Below are 22,404 nucleotides of genomic sequence, written 5' to 3' on the forward strand. Positions count from 1 at the left end.
ATATCGGATGGCTCTGGCAGTAAACATTCACTCTCAGCGATCAGGTTGTCACAATGAGCAACAACTTCCCCTTCAATAATTTATTTCCAACAGGTCCAACAGTTCACAAGTGTGTACAAAGTACAGCTATCATGATGCTCAGGTTAACAGGCAAGGTGGCCAAGAACATCACTCAAATGCTAACAAGGAAAATATTTAGGAATATTGCCTACAATGTAGAGAAAGCCCTTAAAACCTATTAGCTCTCCTTCCAGCTGTCTTGTTATGCTTCTCTCAGTAATGCTTTGAATGTCCTTTCTTACAGCTGGGTTTCACTGAATCTCACTTATCAGATCATTAGTTAATTTGAGCAAATGAAAAGATCTGTTGACAGAATAGCTGTTTATTTCATTCATTTCCACTAAAAGCTTTCATGCATCACCTCTTTCTGCCTTTCTCCATTGCTGCTTTTAGAGGTAATCATTTATAATGTGAAAGTCATTGTTTGGTAACATTAGGCAGCCAGATGGTTGGGTTTTGTTCTCTATAGCTAGGAAAAGAGAAATACTCCTACTGTAAAGGTTCAAGAGCTGACAATACTGATAAATAAACTCGGGCACTAGTGGTTTTTAAAAGTCAGTGATTGAAACAGAAAAACTGTTTTTTGGAAATATCACATTTTTTCTATCAGTACCATCATATTTCACTGAGCTTGCCCAGATATCTTTTTATCACCCTGCTGATTTGTTTTACACTACCGGGTAAAACAAACACAACCTGAAATATGATGACTAAGTGCAAACACTAAAAGGCTCTTAAAACACGTGCGCGCTATTTAAGAAAATAGCTTTTCCAATTAAATCATGTGTTATTACTTATTTCCTGAGAACTGACAACTTGTTCAACAGAAGCATTCACAAAGGTTCGTGGGTATGCAGGAATGATGAAGAACTTTCTCTTGAGTTAAACAGACCAATTGGGATTTCGTGTGTAATCAGTTTTAATTTCTGTAATATCCACCAGGTTTGCATTTACACCTATGGAAAACTACTGCTGAGAATGTGAAGTAGACTAAAGATCAAATTCCTTGCACATGATGATTTCAAATCATTTTTCTGCCTTTTTTTTCTTGCAGTAGCCATACCATCATTCCCCATTGCAGGAAGGGGTTAGAGTTGTCCTTCTTTCAAATCAGCACTTTCACCTCCATCAGTCACTCTCACCAAAATCCCTCCAGCCCCCAGGTACAGGCAAATCCAAGGGCCACCATGGAAGGTCAATCACACATTTGAATCACTGAGAGCCACTTAAACTTTCAGAAGACAAAATAAACTGGAAAGGCACCACATCTGAACTCTGCTGCTGTTCCTAGAAAGGGTAAGACAGTGGCTCCCATGCCCTTCCCACAGAAAGAGACTACTGCAGGCATCCCCATCCCAAGACAGCCGACAACGCAATACCTGCTTGGACTCACTTTCCATGTGCCTGGATAACGTCTGACAATGAACTCCTGTAACACTACCTGAACCCTCCAATTCTTCATTTACTTTTGCTAGAGGAAAACCCATCCCAATAATTTTCAATGTCCCTTTTCAATCTCTTGTAGAAGCAGGAGCACTGCAACACGGTGCTTCAAGACTAGGAAACAAACCATGTTCTTCTGTGAGTCAGGAAGACTTTTAGCACGTTTTTTCCCCATGTATGTTTTAGTCAATGATTTAACCAAAATACACTGAGTCTAAAAACATATTTTCTAATTAATGCATTTCTATAGACACATTTCCATTCTTACCCTTTGTTTAATACACAATTTGAGAAGAAAGTAAATCCATCAACAACATATACAACCAACTCATTGTTTCAAAACAAAAGAAGATCTTTAGAAATATTTCTTATATGGTTGTTAAATTGTATTCATGCAACTTTCCTGATGTTGAGAATCAGTCTTCTCAGTCAGGAAACTATAGCTACTGTAGGAAAACAAAATGGCAGGTTTTGTTTAATTTACTTATAGTCTATGATGGTCTGTTTGACTGTGTTTTAGGGATGCCCTTTGATGATCCAGCAACGCATTACCCACTTCAAGGAATCCTCTGACTTGGACATTTTATTTCTTCAAGCTGACAGGCCACAATGGAAGTTTTCCATTGCATGTGCTAGCATTTAGCACATTCTACCACCACAAATGCAGGAGGCTCAACTGCAACATACACTTGCTCTATTTATAGTTACATTTGTAACACTACCTATTTCCACACTATGATTACTATTCTTTACTGGTTTTCATGTATTTCAGAGATCTACTAGAAAGCAAGTATCTTTCACTAATCTAGGTCCTATGCAGCAGAGACCTCAGGCTATGGACAGTCACACAACAGCAGGTCTTTAGGAGTGAAAACCGTCTGGCCAAAGACCCTGCATCATACATGTTTTGAGGGAGTTACTTCACTGTAACTCTAATCTGATCCCAAGAACAGGCTATCCATGAGAGACTAAGTGCCCCTAGAGCCTAACTTCCTTCTCCCGCAATTAAAGCCAACTAGTGCATTCCAAGATTGTTCTGCAATGCAAGATCAATGCACGTTAAGTGGGGCCTCCTGAAAGACTTATTTCAAAATTTCTCTCATGACCTAAACTCAAAAGCCAACGCAGACACACCCTCATGGACATGTAAGCCATCTTTCACCAGGCCCTTCCGAGCTGTCTTCATACAGAATCAAAAACTCCTGAGACAAACAAAACCAATTATGAGGTCTTTAAAGGAACTTAATTGGTCTTAAATTAATAGCCATTAAAAAATTATGCATGTTGATCGAAATTGTATATGAGCCTCGAGATCTTCTGATGACAGTTCAAACCCTTCAAATAACACGCCTGATGCCTTGCTGTCAGCTGGTCTGAAACTTGACCACTTGCCACAGCATGAGTAATTTGCAGTCATTCACTGCTGCTGTGACAGTAAAATGACACAACTGAAGTATTATAGAACGTGTACTTTGCTTACCTGACTTGTGTTTCACTTTTGATACATTACAGCAAAGAATGAAGAAATAAAAGATGCTCTATGTTGCTCTTCTTTTGCCACGTTCTTTTCTACGCGGTGTCTCAGCTTTGCAGACTTCCCATGGAAAACATAGTATACCTAATCATGCATTTTTAAGCATTTAAAACAACCCATAATCCATGTATTTCAGTTAATCTAAAACAGTTTTTCCATTATACTGTACCTACAACTTACAGAGAAGGAATCTTGCCAAAAACAAAATATCATTTTATTAAGTGGTCATTATCAGATATATTTCTTTAGAATAGTTTAGACAAAAATAAGGAAAAAACACCGTAAATTTAAGAGCTGCCTCAGTGTGCTGTATACATTTTAAAATAACATTCGCCATTTTCTGTTGCCAGAAGTTGATCATCCTAAGAGTGAAATAATATAAGTAAAACTACACCTTAAGTGTACAGCCAGCACCCCAACAATTGCTTTTGGGGTTCAGAGGATGCTGTATCCCGTGGGCTCATTTCCAGGTGTTTTTATGCTCCGTTACACCTGTTGCCAACATGCCTCAGCATTATATACTATGCAAACAATGGCAGAAAACGATGCCTATGATTTCTGGAGCTGTAAGGAAAAAAGACTTCTGCTTGTCATCTGCACAATAAATCTGAACAAGGAGCATGATTTCCACTCATCCCTACCCCTTTTAAATGGAGAGAAGGCATACTAAGCCTCAGAGAGCTGCTGGACAAAGACTACATCTACATCCAGGAAACATAGTTACATTTCCTTCATACTATTCTCTTTCCAATGGAATGGAATTTGACATGTTTTTTTATATTTCAAGGGCATAAGTGACTGATTGAGATTAAGTTATGATTACCTGCACATATCATGCAATTTCCATGGGGACTTATTAAACAGACAAACTGGTTCAATTAAAAGGGAAAAACATTTATAAAACACCATCTTTTTCTTGACAAGGATCCCTTCGTAGATCTTAGGGAATAGTAAAGGGAAACAAGATCACATCAGCACAATATTATTGGTCATATATAATGCAATCTTATGTTTCATCCAGTTTTCAACACAGGAAACGTGTGCATTAGAAACTGCTGAATTCACAGGTTTCTCCGAGTCAGAGTTTCTTTGAATAGCTGTAAGGAACAAGATGTAACCAGTGCTTTTATATAGCTTCAATAATACACATTTCAAAGACAAAAAGGCCCAGCCACCAAACTGTTTACACAGCCAACACTCAGTGGGGAGAAAAATCAACAAGTTCCATTCTACTAGGCATGAATGTCATCTGATCTCCTGGTTGTAGCTCTCACAATACTGAGACAAGAACTTCATTTATTTATTTTCCTATCAGTAGAACTAAGTAGAACTAAGCCCCTATTTTCTATGAACACATTCTACCTAATTATTTGAATCAACTAAACACTCCTGATGTGGACACCAATGAAAACTTTAGAAGAAAAACAGTGAGAACTTTAACTGCAACTTGTTCAGATCTCCGTGGAATCCAAATCCATGCTTACAGGGTCCATCTCTCTTCAGACACATCAGGTTAGCTGTAGTCTCTCTCTCTGCCCCATTACCCCAAACCTCTTCCAAAAGATCAGCCTCAAGGTATTCAAACACTAACTGTGAGACTTGCTGCTCTAGGACACAAAAAAGGAGTTCTTGGGCATTGCATAATATCCTACAGCTTTTGTAAAAACAAACTATGACATCCACAGAGCCCTTTATCACCTTGAATAAACAAGCAATATTTAATGCATACCAGAGTACAGGTGAGGGCTAGACAGGGTAAATATACACCTGTGTAAAGGAGTTGAGATCTGTCTGCCTGCTGAGTAAGTCTGATCATAAGACTTGCATTGGATTTCAGGTGAACTCATACCTGAGAATGTGGAGAATTCTTGGGTAATTTAAAAAATATTTCAGTAGTCGGTTGTTACCTCACCCTGCACACCTCGCTTGTTTTTTAAAACCATTTTGTGCTTTTTAGTTTTTATTTCTCTTACCAACTATTCTGCATGAGACTTTTGAATGGAATTAGTTAAAAGCAAGTACATGCAGTGCATATTTCGAGACAGGTTCGTTTCAGAAAATTATTTTCCCAGATTAACTTGACATATGCATAACCTGGAAAAGCTGATAAAACACAGAGAGGAAATAGGGAACTCAGCTAAGGAATCCCCTCAGGATGACCGAGCAGAGCTGAGAGAGACTTCTTCCAGGTAGAGGCCTTAGCAGTTTTCACGACTGGATGTTTTTCATCCTCCTCTCAGAGAAAAGGAGAAGAAGAATAGGATGGGCTGGCTATATATCCAGAAAAGGCGTGTAGGAAATCATCTTCTGGCAGAGGCTGAGTTCTAAGGGTCTGGAAACACCCTCAGTGCTCCTGCCAGCAACAGCAAGCAAGAGCACTGATAACGCTCACTGTATCAGGAACTTGTCTCCCAGATGCAATATCCCTGTCACCGTGATGTGCAGCACAAGTGCTGCTGACCCTTAAAAATAAAGGGCTGAGCCTTGTTGCAGAGAGTGATAAAGCCAACTAACTATTACAAAAATTTTTGTGAGGCTCACATTTATGCAGCTTTGGAACAAGTACTTTCCTTTTCTTTTTCAACTCCCATTCCTTCAACAGCCCTGAAGTCTAGCTCTAAAGCAGGCAGCCCCACCAAGCAGCATTAAATCCTGCTGTGCTGAAGACCACCAGCAGTCATGGCAGATAACCTCCTTATGGCAATGTCATCACACGTGTGGTGATTTTTTGAGGTAGGCCACAAAGCCTTGTTTAGCCTTATCCAGATGGACTAAGAAAAGTTAGTTTTATGTTGAATAGTCTTTAGGAAGGAAACCCAAGGATTTAATAAAATCACTCATTAGCTCAGAGAGACCCTCAATGCTATTGTCACGTGGTTGCATTCGAAGGAGGATGGAAAGCCATTTGATAACTCCCTGCCACATCTCTCATTCTTATTAGACCTACTTGGATGAGTGGGAATTAAGTCCCACAACTTGCAGAGCTTCCATCTCAAAAGGAGCAGGTGCAGGATATCACTTTCAGAACAGAGAAGCACACAAACAATATAACTCCTGCAATTTCAATGCTGTCTGGCGGGCAGCAGCTTCAGCTTTCCCAATAGGCAGTGTTTTCTTCGGGTAGGCTGGTCTGCTCAGCAGCCAGTGTACGTAGTCTTAGAGACCAAGCGTAACCCCCAAAACCATACAAAATGTTGTAACACTGCAGCAGTAATGCAGGTGGCACTGTGAAGATGAAAAGAAACAGTTTCATAAGGGAATATCTTTTCTCTTTTGGATGATTGACTATATAATAGTAAAAAGCAAAAATATCTTTTGTGCATCTATAATGCCACCAACAGGTTTATGTTCTAAATCACTTGGAAATGCATTTGCACATTGAAGTGTATTAAGAAAACATTATGGAGTCATCTGTAAAGCAACAAACTGCAGTAGAGTCAGAGCTGAAATTTCAGATGTGACATACTTCATTATATCTAGGTACGTACTGAATAGCCTGTAATAATACTCACTGTTCCAAAAACTTTTGATATATCACCAGAGGCTGGTTTGAGGACCTAGAAATCATACCACTGCAGAAGGTTTGGAAACTTGGGAACTGAGATCAGCTGTCAGCATTTTCATGGGACACTTACCCAATTACCATTTCCCCATTACTTTTTTTTTTTTTTTTTTTTTTTTTTTTTTTTTTTACTTTTAAAGGCTAGCCTTTAAAATATAATACTATAAGGTTAATCTACCTTATATTCTAGAGCCCAACACATACCTCACCAAGCACAGCACTAAAACAAGTGCTTTCCTGAATCCAAGCTCTGTTTAATACTGCTGTGGTGGCTGCTGCATGCATGTTTCAATGTTCTTTGCCATGCAAGTATCAGACTGCTACATAGCACAGGAGCAGAGAGGGAAACCAAACTTGCTCCAGGATATCAAGACATGCCTCAGAAAGAGAAAACTTTATTTGGGTGTATAATTGGGGTTTAGTAAACCCAAAGAGCTCCCAAACTGCACTGGATGCAATTTCAGGTGTTTAATGAATGCTACTGCACTATATCCCCAAGACTGGGAAGCCTATTGCTGACCTCAACTCTTTCTACCACCCTCCTTAGGAGCCCTGTTGTCAGAGAAAAGCACATTTCATCTCCCATCCCTAAATGTATTCAGCACCCCATGAGCAGAGAGACGGAGCTGAGGTTTTCCTCCTCCTTGTCTATGCGCTGGGCATCCTGGAATTGATCGGTAGGGGGGTCTCGGGCAGTCCAAAGGGCTGGGCTCAACCCTGCTGCCTTTACGTAAGGCTGGAAGAATCTGTTAATATAAACTGTTAGCCCTCTTCTGCTCTGAAAAGGGCTCTGTGCAACTCAGTAGTGTCCCCATCTGTAAAATGAAGAAATTACAGTTCTGATACAGCATGCCCTGAAAACTAGAGCCAGAAAGTGAAATAAAAGAGGAAAGTGCTACAACTAATTGAATCTTTCTTTTTTCTTTCTTTCCTTTTTTTTTTTTCTAACATTATGGTAAACATGTGAAGTAAGTCACAGAGCGCTTCTGTTTTCCAGACTAAACCCTCACAGCCTTGTTCCATCCTAGCTCATTTCTGTCACACATTTAACCTTTTGTGTCATATTTCTCCTGGAGAAATCCCTAAATATGCCAAGAAGCACAATTCCCAGGAGATTTGTCAGCCAGCTGAAACCACAAGGTGTTTGAAGCTTCATGAGAAAGCTTGCTCACATATGTTGTAGAACCACACTTCAGGCAGCATTTCCTCTGCAAATTCTCGAGGTTAATTAACTAGCCATAGAAGAATAAATATCATCCCTAGAATTATAGGGGGGAGGGAAGGAGTGGTGCTATGCTTTTTCTTCATTAGTAGAAGGAAAACAAAAATATTATTAGTTTATACCTGATCAATTTTCTAAGCAGGAAGAACCAGGAAATAAGATCACAATCACTTTCAACTTCCAAAACACCCAGTGCTGCCTTTGCAGTCTCTTTTATCACTATTCTTTAATATGAGAGGCAATCTAACAGACAGAAATCCAGACTTCTGCTATATGGACTAAAAAGGCAAGAAACAGCAGTACTGTATCTAAACAGAACAGCAGGACCAGGATGGCCACTTCTGACTCTTTATCAGTTGTGTTACAAAGTTTAAATGGAAGCAGATTGACCTCAAGTCACAGAATATCCTGAGTTGGAAGGATTTCATTTATGAAGACATTGAAGAGAGCTGGCCCTACAATGGAGCCCTGGGGAATCCCACTATTGACTGGCCACCAGCCTGATGTAACCCCACTTACTATAACCCTTTGAGGCCGACCAACCAGCCAGTTGTTCACCCATCACATTATGTATTTGTCTAGCTGTACACTGGACATTTTGTCCAGAAGGATACTGTGATAAACAGTATTGAAAAGATTCCCACGTGGCCTCCCAGCCAGCATCATCCTGGGTGAGTAAAACACCAGCAAGCACAGCACACGGACAAGTTAGCACACACGAGCCAGCTGAGTCGGGAGGCACATTGCAGTGTTCATAAAACTTTCCTGTGTCAGGCTCAACATCTCAAGCATCTCCCACAGAAACTCCTACAACTCTGACGTTCATGAGTTGCAAACACATTCTCTTAACAAGTAAGCTGCATCTTCCTCTATGTAAAACACACATGGGAATAAATTTTCCATGACAGGAATCTGGAAGTTTTTATGAAATCAAAATATACTCCTCTAGATGTTTTTCCTCTTGCATCATTCAGCTTGTCACTTACCTGTTTGTAGATTTCTGGGCAGCTTCTTCACATATTTCGCTTTTTAAAAAAAATTAACATCAACAAAATACTAGGTTTCAGTGAATCTTTCCTAAATCAAACAATCTATTGTAAACTTTCTGCAGTAATTTGTCATGTAAAAAGCATCATTTTTCCAAATCAGATTCATTTTTAAGCTATTGAAAAGACTGTGATCTCACAGGTACTCACAGAAAGCTTTCCATCACGGTTGGCTTCTTCTCTTTCCACCAGGGCCCGCAAAAAGTTATCTTTGAGTTCTTTTCCTGCGCTTGCTAGTAACCTAGAAAACAATGGTACAATTATTACTATTAATTATTGCCATTGGTATGGGGTTCACTGTTGGGTTAAATGTTCTGTAAATATAAAGAGATAGTCCTCACCCTATCGTAGCTAATTTGTCTATTGCCTGTTCTGATTTTACATACCCCTAAAACATTCTTCAAAATTAATCACTATTGCAGAAGTACAGTATAATAGTAGTTTATCACAAGTTGACTTCTACTTAAATGCATTTTCAATTATAAAAAATAAGCATTTAAATTACTCCTGCTGTATCTACAGAATTATGGCCAAAGTCACGTTTACGTAAGAATACCAAATTTACAGTGTACAAATATAAACTTGAACAGATTCCGTACTTTACTCTTCCACCAGCAACTAATCAAATTAATTACTACATACTTAGATTGCTGGTGTAGCAGGATCATTATACTTTCTCTATCCTTAAGTACAAAACATGTAAAAGAAAACTTATTTTGCTCCACAAAAACTGGCAGAACAAAAATCACAAAAAAAGGATGGCATACTCTAAAAATCGCTCCTTAACTTTGGAACATACCACGCTACAACTAAAACAGTACTTAAAAACAGAAAACATGTACCACTTCTGTCTGTTGACTAAAGCTATGATTATTGTTGTCTGTAACGTTCTTAGCCTAGTCCAAAGCCCTTCTGCACCTACAGCAGTCATTGCACTCACTCCAGCGTGCTTTGTACAGATGAGGAGAAAATGGACACTGAGATTTTGCACTCAAGCAGCTTCAGCAGGAACTTTTTTCCCTTTAATGTCTAAGTCAGTGAATGCTCATCAGAGTGTTCCTCTTAAGCAACCAAAGACACACCAGTGCCTCCAAGTTCAGCACATGTCTACCTGAAAGGGGAAGGATTGTGACCATCCCCCACTATCTTGACAGGAATATTTCAATAAAAAGCAGCAGCAAACATCAATCTAAGTAGGTGGAATACAGCATCAGGGAAGATCTTTGCTTCAAGCGTATACTTTATCAGGTTTCAAATGAAAGTGCCATAAAAAAAAAAAAGAAAAACTCCCTTTGGTAGTTTTTTTAATATAGTCATGCATAGTAATGTCCTTTAACAGAGTGAAAAGCCTGTATCTAAGATCCAAAACTCTGATGTAGAGCTATTAGGTCAATCTCTGGCCACCTCACCAGCTGTTATCCAGAAGTACATTAGTTCGAAACTGTTACGGAAGTGCATCTGCTGCACTGTAAAGATAAAACAAATCAAAGACTAACATACGGATTAAAACACCTCAATTAATTAGATATAAAAGAAGAATAACAAGTGGAGTATCAAATTTTCCTTTTCCTGCCCAGTTAAGAATTCCAAATTCCCAGACTTTGTTTGTCTGGCAGATTTTAATACTAAATGAATAGTAAATCCATGTTTAACAACTGTTACATTTAACTTTGCCTTAAGTTTATTACTCATATTTCAAGCCAGAAGTATTTGGGTGCCTGAAAGATTGTGTGTTTTCACCCACTTAAATCTACCTGTCCAGAGACTTCACCTTTCCTTAAAGAAAAATAAATATATTCCTCTAATCCTTCAACTGCCAGCAAAATGCTACCTTTAAATTACATTAGAAAGCACTGACCCACCTTCAGAGAACTACAATGTATAATTATTATTATTTGTTTGTTTTAGTAACTATGTCTAAGTGCATCGTTACTTCTGCATTAGAACAAATGGATACCTACATCTTTTTCACAAATAGTACAGCTTAATTTCAGACACAGATCACTGGGTGGCCTCATCTATGTCAAAAATCACAGAGTGTTAAAACACAGAGCTAAAATTTCACAGGTGCATCACAGGTGTAAGGTGGGAGCTTTTCACAGTCCTTGAGCTAATTCCAAGGGGCATTATTGTGCCTTACTTGCTGTGTTGACTACTTAGGTTCTATATCTGAAAGTCTAACCTCCAAAGGATGTAAGATGAGAAAAAACAATCATCTGACATGTATATTTTCACTATGCTATTCTCAGCGACATTTCCAGCTTGCTCTGTGGAAGATGCTTCTACTTCAGTTAAAGAATAAAAATAAATAAATAAATATTTTCTTAGTTTTACTAAAATAACTTCGTTCTACTATGGTCCAAAAGGAAAATAATTGACATTACAGGTGAACAAAACATTAGGAATGCAACAGATTGTGGTTTATGTGGCACAGAACCAAGATCACATGGAGCAGTACTTATTTTTTAATAAAGAGAGGTGAGAAAGAAGGACCAAAAAAAAAAAGCAAAATTCTTGTTGAGTCATATCTGAGAAATGCATAAAAATGTGTATCTAGTAAAATATTTATAGAAAAAAATCATCATTTTACCCTCACAACAACGTCCTAATGGACAAAAAGTAAAAAAGCATGTTTGCGGGACCAGTGAGTGCAGAAACCAAACATGAGGTGTGTTCTCCACATTGGACTGAGACTCCCTGAAATCCCCTACCTTTAAATGCATACTTTTACTGGATAAATAACAGAGGTATCACTGTTAAATCTGAATCACAAGAGAGCAGAAATAATCTGGGGTACACCTTTATAATTTAGAAAACAAGAAGAGTGTCAAAGAAAAAGAGGAGCTTAACACTTAAAAAGCCTGAATTCTAAAACTCCAGGACCTTGAAGGATCCCACAACATCTAAACAAGCATTAATCTTTTCTGAGGTAGAAACAAACATCTAATTGGTAAACTTTCCACTTTATTTCCTGCTTGTATGTGTATGTTGTTTCTGTGAGTCTTGTTCTTTTTCACTTCTTTGTCCCTTCCGATGTGTATCCTCTGCCTTTATGTGCCAGCTGGGAGTTTCTTCTCTCCTCCTGGGGCCTGCCCACGCAGGAGAAGCACACCCATTTTCCTTACAGGAGACTTTAAACTGGCATAGTTCAAACAGTAGAAAAGGTCACATGAATATTTTTAAGACTCGCTCAAGTCAGGCTCATTTCAGTACCAAACAAATCAGTCAGGAACTGACCTAAGAAGCCCACAATGAATTGCAAGCTTCTACAGACATAAATTTGCAGTGAGCTGTTTCAAAATAAAATTAAAACAAACAAGCAAAAACCTTCTGGTTTGACTTCAATAACCTGTACATAAAGGACTGCAAGCTTCCAAGGACTTAAATTTGAAATGAACTGGTTTAAAAAACAATTTAAGTTGCAATCATACATGGATCTTGTGTGAGTAAAGAGTAGGACGACACAGCTTTTACAGGAACATTTTATGAGCACTTGTTATTAGCCAGTCTTCAAGAAAAGAAAAATAAATCAATTTTTGTCCCCTTGCCACAGCAGCATGTACTTTTTTAGCACCCTAGTTAACCATCACAGCACAAGGGAGAAAAGAAAAGATCAAGGCATTCCACTCCACAGAAGTTCCCCCGCACATAAACAGGCTGAAATGCTGGGGTGTGACTGGTTAGGAATTCAGAGGCCACGTGAACACTTGTTCCATCTTCCTGCCAGACTGGATGAGGGAGTTCTCTGGGCAGGGAGGAGCAGCGAGGAATTCTCTAGCACCCCATGAACACTGCTGCTGTCTAATGAGGTTACTGAACTTGCAGTGACCCAAAAATTGTTGCTTAAATGTATTAAAAAAAATAATAAAATAAAGTTATTTCTTCAAACCTCTGGATTAGGTCCTCCACAAATCTAGAGGACTACAAATCATATAGCAGTAAAGAAGAGACGCCAAAGATACCTTTGCTTTCTCATAGAAACTTGCAGGCTGGTGCAGCTCTTGAAAAGGAGACCAGAGAATATTTCATTATCAGCATGAAACTGCATCTCTGCAGCATCACATGTGTAATTGTAACAGGTAACGAGCTTAGCATGCACTGCCTAATTACTGCCACCACTCAATTACTGCCTCAGCATACTTGCAGAGGATGCCTTCAAGGGAACGCTCTATTTACAAGGCAGCGTTATCTCTTGACAAGGTATTCTGATGGTATGTGCAACCCCCTGAACACAACTCTGCTGAAACTCTCAGTGTACCTGACAGACATCTGGAATTATTACCTGACTACAGGGGTAGCAGTGCGCACCAAGAGCAGGATGTTAGCATGCTAGTTGCTGCACAGCCCTCCTGTCCTGCTGAGCCAGGAGCCAGCCAGAAACACAGCAGGCTGGTGGAAAAATTAACGCACAGGAGAAAGTTACTATTCACTTATTTCAAAGGGTCATCTGAGGGACACAAAGATTAAGCATCATATCCAGGTACAACACAATGTCTCTCCAGATATGTTGTTATTGTCACCAACCTGATGGCAAATGCTCCATAATTAGTTCTTGTATTAAATATTAATTTCTATATTTTTCTATATTCTAATATTTTCTATATTCTAACTTCTCCCCTTCTAAAGATCTACTTTACCTGCAGGTAAGTAAGAGTAAACGTTAACCATGACTAATACTCCTGATCATATTGTCTGTCAATGAAAGCAGTATTACAGCTTTGCAGAAATAAAAAGGACACTTTTCTAAAGGAACAGGCTTGGGGACAGGAAGTCCTAGTGACGTTAACGCTATTAACTGTTGGTTGCTGGCTTTCATTCCATAAATTAAATTCTTTTATATGATGCTCAAACTTTCACCTTGCATTGTCACACCACCTTGTTCCTCCCTTCCAAGGGCTCCTAGGACCTCCCACCAGCCCACAGGCCCCCCTCAGGTTCCCAGTTCAGATGTGTTTTACTTGCAGCATGCTTCTCAGGTCTTCACCGGTACACATTAGTGCAGCAGAAAGAAGGAAAGCTCTTTCTGAACCTGGGTTAGGGGTCCTTAGGGACCTTAGGGGATTCTTATTTTGACAGGCTACAACGCTCCCCCCACCTGTCCCCCCCCCCCTTTTTTTTTTTTTTAAATGGTTCCCTAGGGTTTTGTTTACTTTATTTTCTTACATCTTTTACCATGTGGGCTTTTACTGAGAGCACTATGGAGTCACAGTTGGAAACAGAACAATGCAGTTAAACTTTTAGAGAGCCCTGTTGACCTGAAGAATTCTTTTTATCAAACTGAGATAACGAGAAGAACATCTAACAGTCACACTGTTATTCTTTTAACAGTAAGCTGCATGTTCCAGTTTAGCAGAAAGCTGGACGGGAATGCACATTCTCACCTAACTTCTGCAAAGCAGCTGTGTTTTGCAAACACCTGGCCCAGGATTAGTGGGGAAACAGGCATAAGAACTCAGTCCCAAAGTTACTCCCTCATCTTAAGACATGTAATTTGTATTTTGAAACTTCTGAAGTTTCAACCTCCCTGTGCCATGCACTTACAGCATTGTGTCCTGAGGCAGGACTATTACTTGAGTGCTGTTCCAAGACATCAGATGTCTATTTGTTTTCTTTACACCAAGTATGCACGCTTGAAAGAGGAGGGAGAGACTGCAGTACAAGATTATGCCTTAAAGACCAAGGTGTAAGGCTGGGACTGGAAAGATTGAAGTTCATTATCTTGGTCTGTCACAAATACATGACGCAAGCTTGGTCATTGGCTCAGTTTTCTTGTGCCTGCTTTCCACTGTGAAAAGCTGGAACTACTTCTCCAGGTCAAAGTGGCCAAACACAGCATCTGACCCTGCATGAGGAACAGAGCTCAATGAAAAAACAGGGAAGCATTAAGACACTGTGGCAACGCAGAACGGAGATGCATTCATGTCTGTTCAGTCACAAGAACCGGAAACTTCATCAAATAGCTCAATCCGCTTCTCATCTGCAGGTCTCCCCTGCAAGGATATGATCAAGCACACTTCCTCCACAGCAACACTTGGTGCTCATCAGACTTGAGTGTGGCTCTGGCACAGTAAGGCAGGATCTTAATGCCAACCTCGCGAGAAGGCAGCATATAGAGGGGCAGAACTGGCCCCAGTTCCAAGAGTTCCTTCAGCACTTCTGGAGATCTCTGCAGCCCACACCCACTCCTGTATAAGCCCTCTGCAAAGCTCCCGCAGGGCCTCCCAAACACTACATCTTGATCAAATAGTTTCAGGGAATGCCGACATTGACATTCATATGTACAACTTCATTACTTGTGAAACTTCAATTTCAAAATGTGTCTGTGCTAAAAATGAACCATCCCTGACAACAAGGAGTTGGATTAAGAAGTTATGTAGGAAGAGAATATTAAATTTCCAATTAATTTGACATTTTTTGGCATATAATCATTTGTAAAATTTGCTGTAAAAGTTGTGACTGATGGTTACATAATTGGACATAGAGGAAATACTTTTCTAAGGACCTTAATACCACACATTTCATTGTTTAATAAAATGAACAACAAACTATAACAAGTACACTTACTACATATTTATAACTTCATGAAATAAGCAAATTTTTAAAAAACATTTGAGTTGCTTACGCACTTCTCTGGAACAATCTGCACAGCTACCATGGGCTTGGCTTGAGTCAAGGAGCCCACACCTGACAAAACACTGGCACCAATGTTTCAAATGGTCTGAGCTACCAGCAACAAGATCCTGTCACCTATCCAAGTCACAAGCTTGGAAGAAAAAAAGAATGTTAAAAAAAAGTTCCTTTATCAGCTCTGGTTAAGGTCCAGGAATGCACTGCTGCCAATGACAAACAAGGAAGAAGGGAACTTGAGAGATTTTTCCCTATGCAGCTGTCACAGCTCACCATCTATTAAAAGAAAAAGCTTTGTCCTGTATGTTAAACCTTACATATGGATGTTTGTAATAAGAAAAAGGTGAGGGAGCTTGTCCACATATACCATTACGTCATGCACACAGGCTACCAGAAGGGTTTTGATAGCCTTCTACTTACTGAAGTATTTATTAAGAGTCAAGATATTGACTCCAAGGACTCTGCAACATATAGTGCAATCTCCAGGCCAAGTCAAGTCCTTCATGGGATATCAATTTATAATTTATAGTCTAAAAACAAAGTCGCTGATGACTGTCCAGCAAGATTCCCACACCTAAGTTTTCAGCCTGATGGGTAGCTAAGTACTGGCCAAATCCGTAAAATGTTCACCACCTCTTCCATTTCAAAGAGGAGCCAGCCTGGAGAGCGCACAGAGGAGCCTGAGTGGCTACAGGCATTCAATTCAGGAAGGTGCCCAGGGACCTGTCAGGAGCTGGGGAACCCTTGGGCAGTGATGTGCCATTGGTACACCACCCTACTGATATCCCTTTAACGCTCCCAGAGCTTTTGCATGTGAACCTTCCCACCCTACAGCCGAGGCTGGGAGTGAAGCAGTAAAGCAGCCAGCTGGGAGATGCCCAGCCCTCAACGATTCCCCCTAAGACAGAAGAATTTTCCAGAAGATGGACAGCCCAGCCTCCAGGCTAACATCACATTGCCGAAGTGGCAGGGAAAACCTGTCCAAGCCACCAGTGACTACTGAGCGGGTCACTAATAACATGAGGCTGAGGGAATCACCTGCACCCACCATGCTTGTGCTGTGGCTTTCGAGTCATTTGTGGGAAGAAAGATGTCCTGTTTAACAAAATGTGTCTAGAGGTGGTTCTGGGACATCTCACCTCAAAAAAAATTACTGTTTCACAAGTGGCTAGGAAAAGGGAGCTAGGACAGAACTAGGCAATTCAGGCATCGAACATAAAAAAATCTGACCAGGCTATGTCAAGCATTCACTAAAATATTTACCTCTTCTGGTCACAAAAGGACTTCAATCCATTAAAAAGAAAATAAAGCACTTATAATCGTTAAGCATTTTTATTGCATCTGCCTACATTTTTGGCAACACAAAATCTTGGCATTGGGATGTAATTAGTAATGGAGAAACTTATTTATGATGATAAATACACTTATCAAAATCTGGAGAGCGTTCACTGCAAAGGCCAACAAAGTAGATTCACAAGAAACCCCAACATGCTTGCAACCTTTCTCCTACGAAGACGGATGATTTGATTGCCTTCAACTGTGAAAACTGAGCCCCAAAGTTGCAGTTCTTAGACAAGACTCTTACTCCCAGCTCTCAAAAGCATCCACTTCTTATATCACCTTTTTTCCTTCTGTATCACTGTCAGTCAAAGCCTTGGTTTCCAGCTGAGGAAAGTGGAGCAGAACAAGCTACTGGCATGCAGCAGGAGCTACATGGTGCCCAGTGACAGCCACCCAGCTCCCTTAGGCTCCCACTCCCCTCATTGATGGCAGTGCCTCCACGGAGGGGGGAGCTCCTGGGACACATGTGGGCGTAGGATAAATAGTTTGCCTAAGCACACAGATGGATCAGGGTCAAAGCAGTCAAGATTTGCTAGCCATTTGCCAAGAAAGGGTTGGCTTTTATAATTGATTTCATGAGAACATATTGACCTTTTACTAACAGGTGCAACAGTGTGGGTGCGAGTCAGATAATCCCTGTTTCCAGTACAACACAGCATTTGCTATAACAACAGAATGAAAAAACTGTGTTTTCTGGGTAGGAAAAATCTTTAAAGAAACTGCTTCCACTCAGCACCTGGCCCCGCACTCTCTCCAGCTTGTGCTGCTGACCGCTGCCATGTCAGAAGTGCCCAGACATGAGGCGTGACTCTCCTCTGATGTACGCTGGTTCGCCCAACCTATTCTCCGTGCCTGCTCTAGTGACTGAGAGCACCTCTGCCAATGCCTCCTTTAAATGAGAATTTCCCTGTTAAAAGCCTTGCAAGCTGAAGCCATTCAGCCCCAGAACAAGTCACTGCTTTAACACAACACAGGCCGAGCTCTCCTCCTTGCTTCCATTCTTCCTTCCCTGTCTCCCCCTAAACTACAGCGGCTAAAACCAGCTGCTTTGAGGTGAGAAATGTCACTGAGGAGAAGAATGGAGGAGCAAGGAGAAAGGGGTCAGGAGACATGAACAAGGACCAGAAGCTGCTCCAGTTTACCCTAAGTAACTGGCACAAACAGAGGCTACTGCTGGACGAACAGCCTGGAGCTGACAGACACAAACACTTAGCAAAAGCAGGTTCAGGTGGAACAGGGAGAGCCAGCACACACCTGTTTGCTCCACCTCATGAATGCTCCATTTTCCATGTCCAACTTTGCTGAAGAAAAAAAAAAATGTATACTTCTAAAGCAGAAAATTTAAGGCAGCACACTTCAATGAGGTGCTCTTATCTTTTTTGTGCTTGGCTGGCTGACCACTCTCCACTTCAATGACTTGGCTGCTATTATGCAAATGAGAAGGAAGCCAGAAGTCATGCACCTGTGTTTGCCCCTGCATTTGGGATGGCTGCGAGGTCTGTGAGCCCTGTTATGTGGTCGGCAGGCAGGTGGGATTGCTCCGCTCAGGTTACAGCCAGGTAGGTGAAGGGCTTTTGGGGCTCAAACAACTGTTACCAAGAATTCAAGACAACACAGTGGTTAGACTTGGTTTTACAGCCAAGGAGAACAAAAACTTTGGATATTTCTGAAAGCACAGCATTTAATACAGCTGCAGATCTGCACCCAGATGCTTTCTATGTGAGAAAAGAATAAGGCTCCAACCCAGTAGGGCATCCCTGCAACACAACGCACAAGTCAGTCCCACCAGCTCAGACACTGAACGAAGCTTCTGTGCGGCACCACTGGCAGCATTGGGGCTTCACACATTTTCTAGTACAGGTAGTAATGACAAGAGAAACTTTCTTCTTGCTTTTGGGGAGATCTGTTTCACTGCCAACGTTGTCACAAGTCCAGGCCCTAGCTGTTTTGGTTTACTGACAGTTAACAGTAGCTTCCACCTCAACAGAACCTGTCTTTTCAGCAGGTTTCCCAACGCACACTGCTTTTGCCTGGTGCATGCAAGCTGTTCTGTATAGACTTGAAAGTCTCCAGTAATAACATCACAAACTGGTGGCAACAGTGAGTACACCAGTACACATATTTGAATGTTTAGCTTCTGAAACAGTGATTAGCAGACTAGCAGATCTACAGACTAACCTTACAAGTTACCACTTTCAATGGGGAGGGGAAAAAAAAAGCCTACCTGGAGTTCCAAAGGATTATCAACCCAACTCTCCAATTTGGTGAAAGCAAGAACTGTTCAAGAGACACCATGAAGATTATCTGTGCTAAGACACTAATAGGAAGGCTTTTGGGCAAGAGAGAACTCAGAACCGTTTGGATAATATGATGTATTACGAACAGCACGTTAAGTTTAAGTGAGGGACTATAAGAGTTCATTGAAGACTCCCTACTACTCTGAATTGAACAGGCAGGTCTAAACAAAACATCTGGTGCACCAGTGCTGTCATATAGTATACTGAAGAGAAAATGAGAATAAAAGAACATCTTTTAAAGAATGGCTGTGCTGTGCTTCTGAGCAGGCTGATGAGTATGGGCAGAAAGTCACAGGGAAAGCAGCAGTGCCCTGGCAAGAGAGGAAAAACCCAGGCTGAGGTCTTACAAGAAGTTCCCATCTCAGAAAGACTGGTCCTAACCAGCAAATGCAAATGGCCAGCTTGCACATGTGCAGCAAACGCATACCCCTTCAGCTATCCCACCAGGCTGCTCAGAGGACTGGGCTTTGGGGGAAGAGAGGAGACAGTCTGTGGAGTCTGAAAATCTACCTGAAAACTTCACAGCAAAAAAAAATGAACAGAAGCATAACCACAAACAGGCAGCATGTCAGCTTTTCTGGGCACTCAGGAGGTTGGGCAGCCCTGCTTGGCTACAGAACTTTCGAGTGATTTTCTGGGTGCTGGTGCCAGGGCAGAGTGAAGGAGGAATTATTTTCTACTAGCCGATACTTATTCCTTTAGCTGCTTGGTTTCCTTCAAGCTTAATTAAACAAACATGTTGTTTCTACAAGAATTCTTACCTCTGAATTATGAGTATTTTGCCTCAACTTTCACCTACATAAAATAGTTTGGCTGTGAATCTGACAACTGGGAGACTCCTTCAAGTCTAGCAATGGAGAACATGAGGAAGAGGCCTCTAGAGAGAGGGAGAAAGACACGGGGTTTAGCCCACTCTTCACATAAACATCTGTTAACATCGACAAATATCTCCTAGCAAGACTAAGCTGAGTTTCAGCTAAGTGTTGTGAACATTTCACAGGACCTTATTTGCTTGCAGATTCCAACTTCCATTGCTCTGAACGACTTTATTTTGCTGGAACTTGCTGATGCTTTCACCAAGACCACCTGCTTTCATAACCATTTAGGTAGAGAGGATTTAAGTTGTCAAAGCTGGTTAATATTTCACATACTGTTGCACTGATTTATTGGTGAGTTGATATTTTGCTATTGGTACTATTAAGAAAAAAAGAAACCACTAACATTTGGGATAAAAAATAAACACGGCAGTGAAACACTGCTGTGTACTGAAAAACCCCAAATCCTGACCCTTTCAAGTAAGCTCCCCCCTCCTGCTCCCTTCCTAATTGCCAAAGAAAGCAAGCTGTTTCTAGACTCAGCAAAGCCACTGGTTGAAGTCCAGCTAAGGTCCTCGACGCACGGTAACTACCACATCAGCAGGAAGGTGAGGGATTTATAAATTTGATTTAAAATCTATCAGCAGAGTTGGTAGGGAGTTTATTGTCTGGGGAACAGGGAGCCATCCCTTTCTCTTCTCTGTGCTTTTTCATGGAATGTTTTTTTTTTTTTTGGTGATTCTGCCAAAGAAAACCAACACAAAACTGCAATTACAATATATTTTAGGTGTGGGAATGGGAAGGGAATATTGTATGACCACATTTGCAGCAAGAAAACTGTCTTGGGCCAAATGCTCTGGAAACAGATGCTACACAACATTTCCATGTGTCATGCCCCGCACCTCTGCTGCTTCAAGTCTTGCCATCCATGCTGGAGGCTGGCTGCTGCGCCCATGTGCCCCCAGCATCCCCACGGCTGGTATTTAACAGCAGATATTAACCACCCAAAAAAATTATCGCCAACGCAACAGACTTTAACAACAGGGTGAAATGCAACTGGTTCAGCACTGAGTGAGGCCAGACTGTGGTTATGCCCAGGTAGGAAAGTGGTCTGAAGAACTGTGTTCTTGTTTCCAAGCAGTCACCTAGTTGTGCATCTAAAAAACACCCAACAGGTTGACTTGAAGATGTATGGAGAAAGGCACAGGTGTGTTTCTTTACTGATAAACAAGCTTAATTATGGGCAGTGTAGAACGAAATAATTTTTAAGGATTTGCTAGCTGATGAAAAAGACAGTGTTTGTAGGTCATCCAAGATAAAAAGTCCCAGGGGAATTAATTGCTCAGGAGAGGAGAAAACAGACAAGGATGGTAATCTGACTCCAGCAGAACATTCCCCACCTGCTCCCAGACAAATGCACCTGCCAACAGCCATTTAGATGTCTCACTTCCAAACTTCTGTGTTAAGCCAACAAATTATGAAGTTTCAGTCTTCTAGCATCTGAGATTTGGCCTCAGTTACTGCCATATTGAGCAAAAGAAGGCAAAGGTCAACTTGAGTCTCTGGACTGAGATTTGAGCAGCCTCTGCTAGATTTACTACCCGACCTCATATATTATCACTCTCTTTTATATAAAAGACTCATTCCCAACACCATGTTGTGGTACAAAATGCTTTGGCTTTTCCTACCCCTGAATGGTGTAATAATCAGATTTAAGCAAGAAGACCAGGCATCATCTGCATGCGTTTGTACAAAATAAAATCACTTGGGTTATCTCTTGTAGCTGTAACTCACCCCTCTCAGTGTCCCCAAGAACCTGCTTCCCCTCTGACCTAATGTTAAAGTCACTGCCCTGCTCATCCACAGCGGCTGCAAAATTTCACACCAAGATGCCCAAAGCAGTAACAAACCTTGGCAGAACGCTTGCAGCTATCTGCAAACTCTAGTGGGACACTGTCATAATCACAGATCCCATAAGCACTAAGAAACAAAAGCTGATATAACTGGGATGTTGATTTAGAATCCTAAAAGAGTACACAGGAAAGTCACCTGTGCACCAGACGTACCTGGACCTTATGCAGCTCTCTTGCTCCAGGGCACCCCTTCTGATCCCCACATAGGGATCCCCCGACATCTTGCAAATGCAGATCAGCAGGTACCTGCATGGCTCCTTCCCCAAAAGCATCAGCAGTGCTCCCTCCCCTCAGGTGGAAGAACACGCTGCCCCTATGGTGAGCCTCACATTTGGGCTTTGCACAGGGACTTAGAGTTTGAAATAATCTTCTGCAGCACATGACGTATGTACTTATATATGCCCTCTTCCCAAGCTACATCCCCAGGATAATAGAAGAAAATGAAAACAATAATCAAATAAATTTCCCTATGTTACTGACCTGCATCATGTTTTGCTTGGGATTTTCAAAGATTATGCATTTTTAGGAATTGGCCTGTGTTTTC

The 22,404-nt window shown here is 41.0% G+C and overlaps 1 protein-coding gene across 1 annotated transcript in view; it reads right to left on the reverse strand.

The window, feature by feature from the left end:
- The window catches only part of CFAP299 (cilia and flagella associated protein 299), a 149,610-nt gene extending 127,529 nt beyond the window's left edge, over positions 1-22,081 (reverse strand). Inside the window, exons 1-2 of the mRNA XM_035554926.1 lie at positions 22,014-22,081; positions 9,018-9,108 (exon numbers count right to left, since the gene is read on the reverse strand). Of these exons, the coding sequence (XP_035410819.1) occupies positions 9,018-9,108; positions 22,014-22,081 (159 nt within the window). The remainder of the gene's footprint in view (positions 1-9,017; positions 9,109-22,013) is intronic.
- Positions 22,082-22,404: the final 323 nt, after the last annotated feature.

Source organism: Cygnus atratus, chromosome 4 (genome assembly GCF_013377495.2).
Source record: "Cygnus atratus isolate AKBS03 ecotype Queensland, Australia chromosome 4, CAtr_DNAZoo_HiC_assembly, whole genome shotgun sequence".
NCBI classification, from domain to species: Eukaryota; Metazoa; Chordata; class Aves; order Anseriformes; family Anatidae; genus Cygnus; species Cygnus atratus.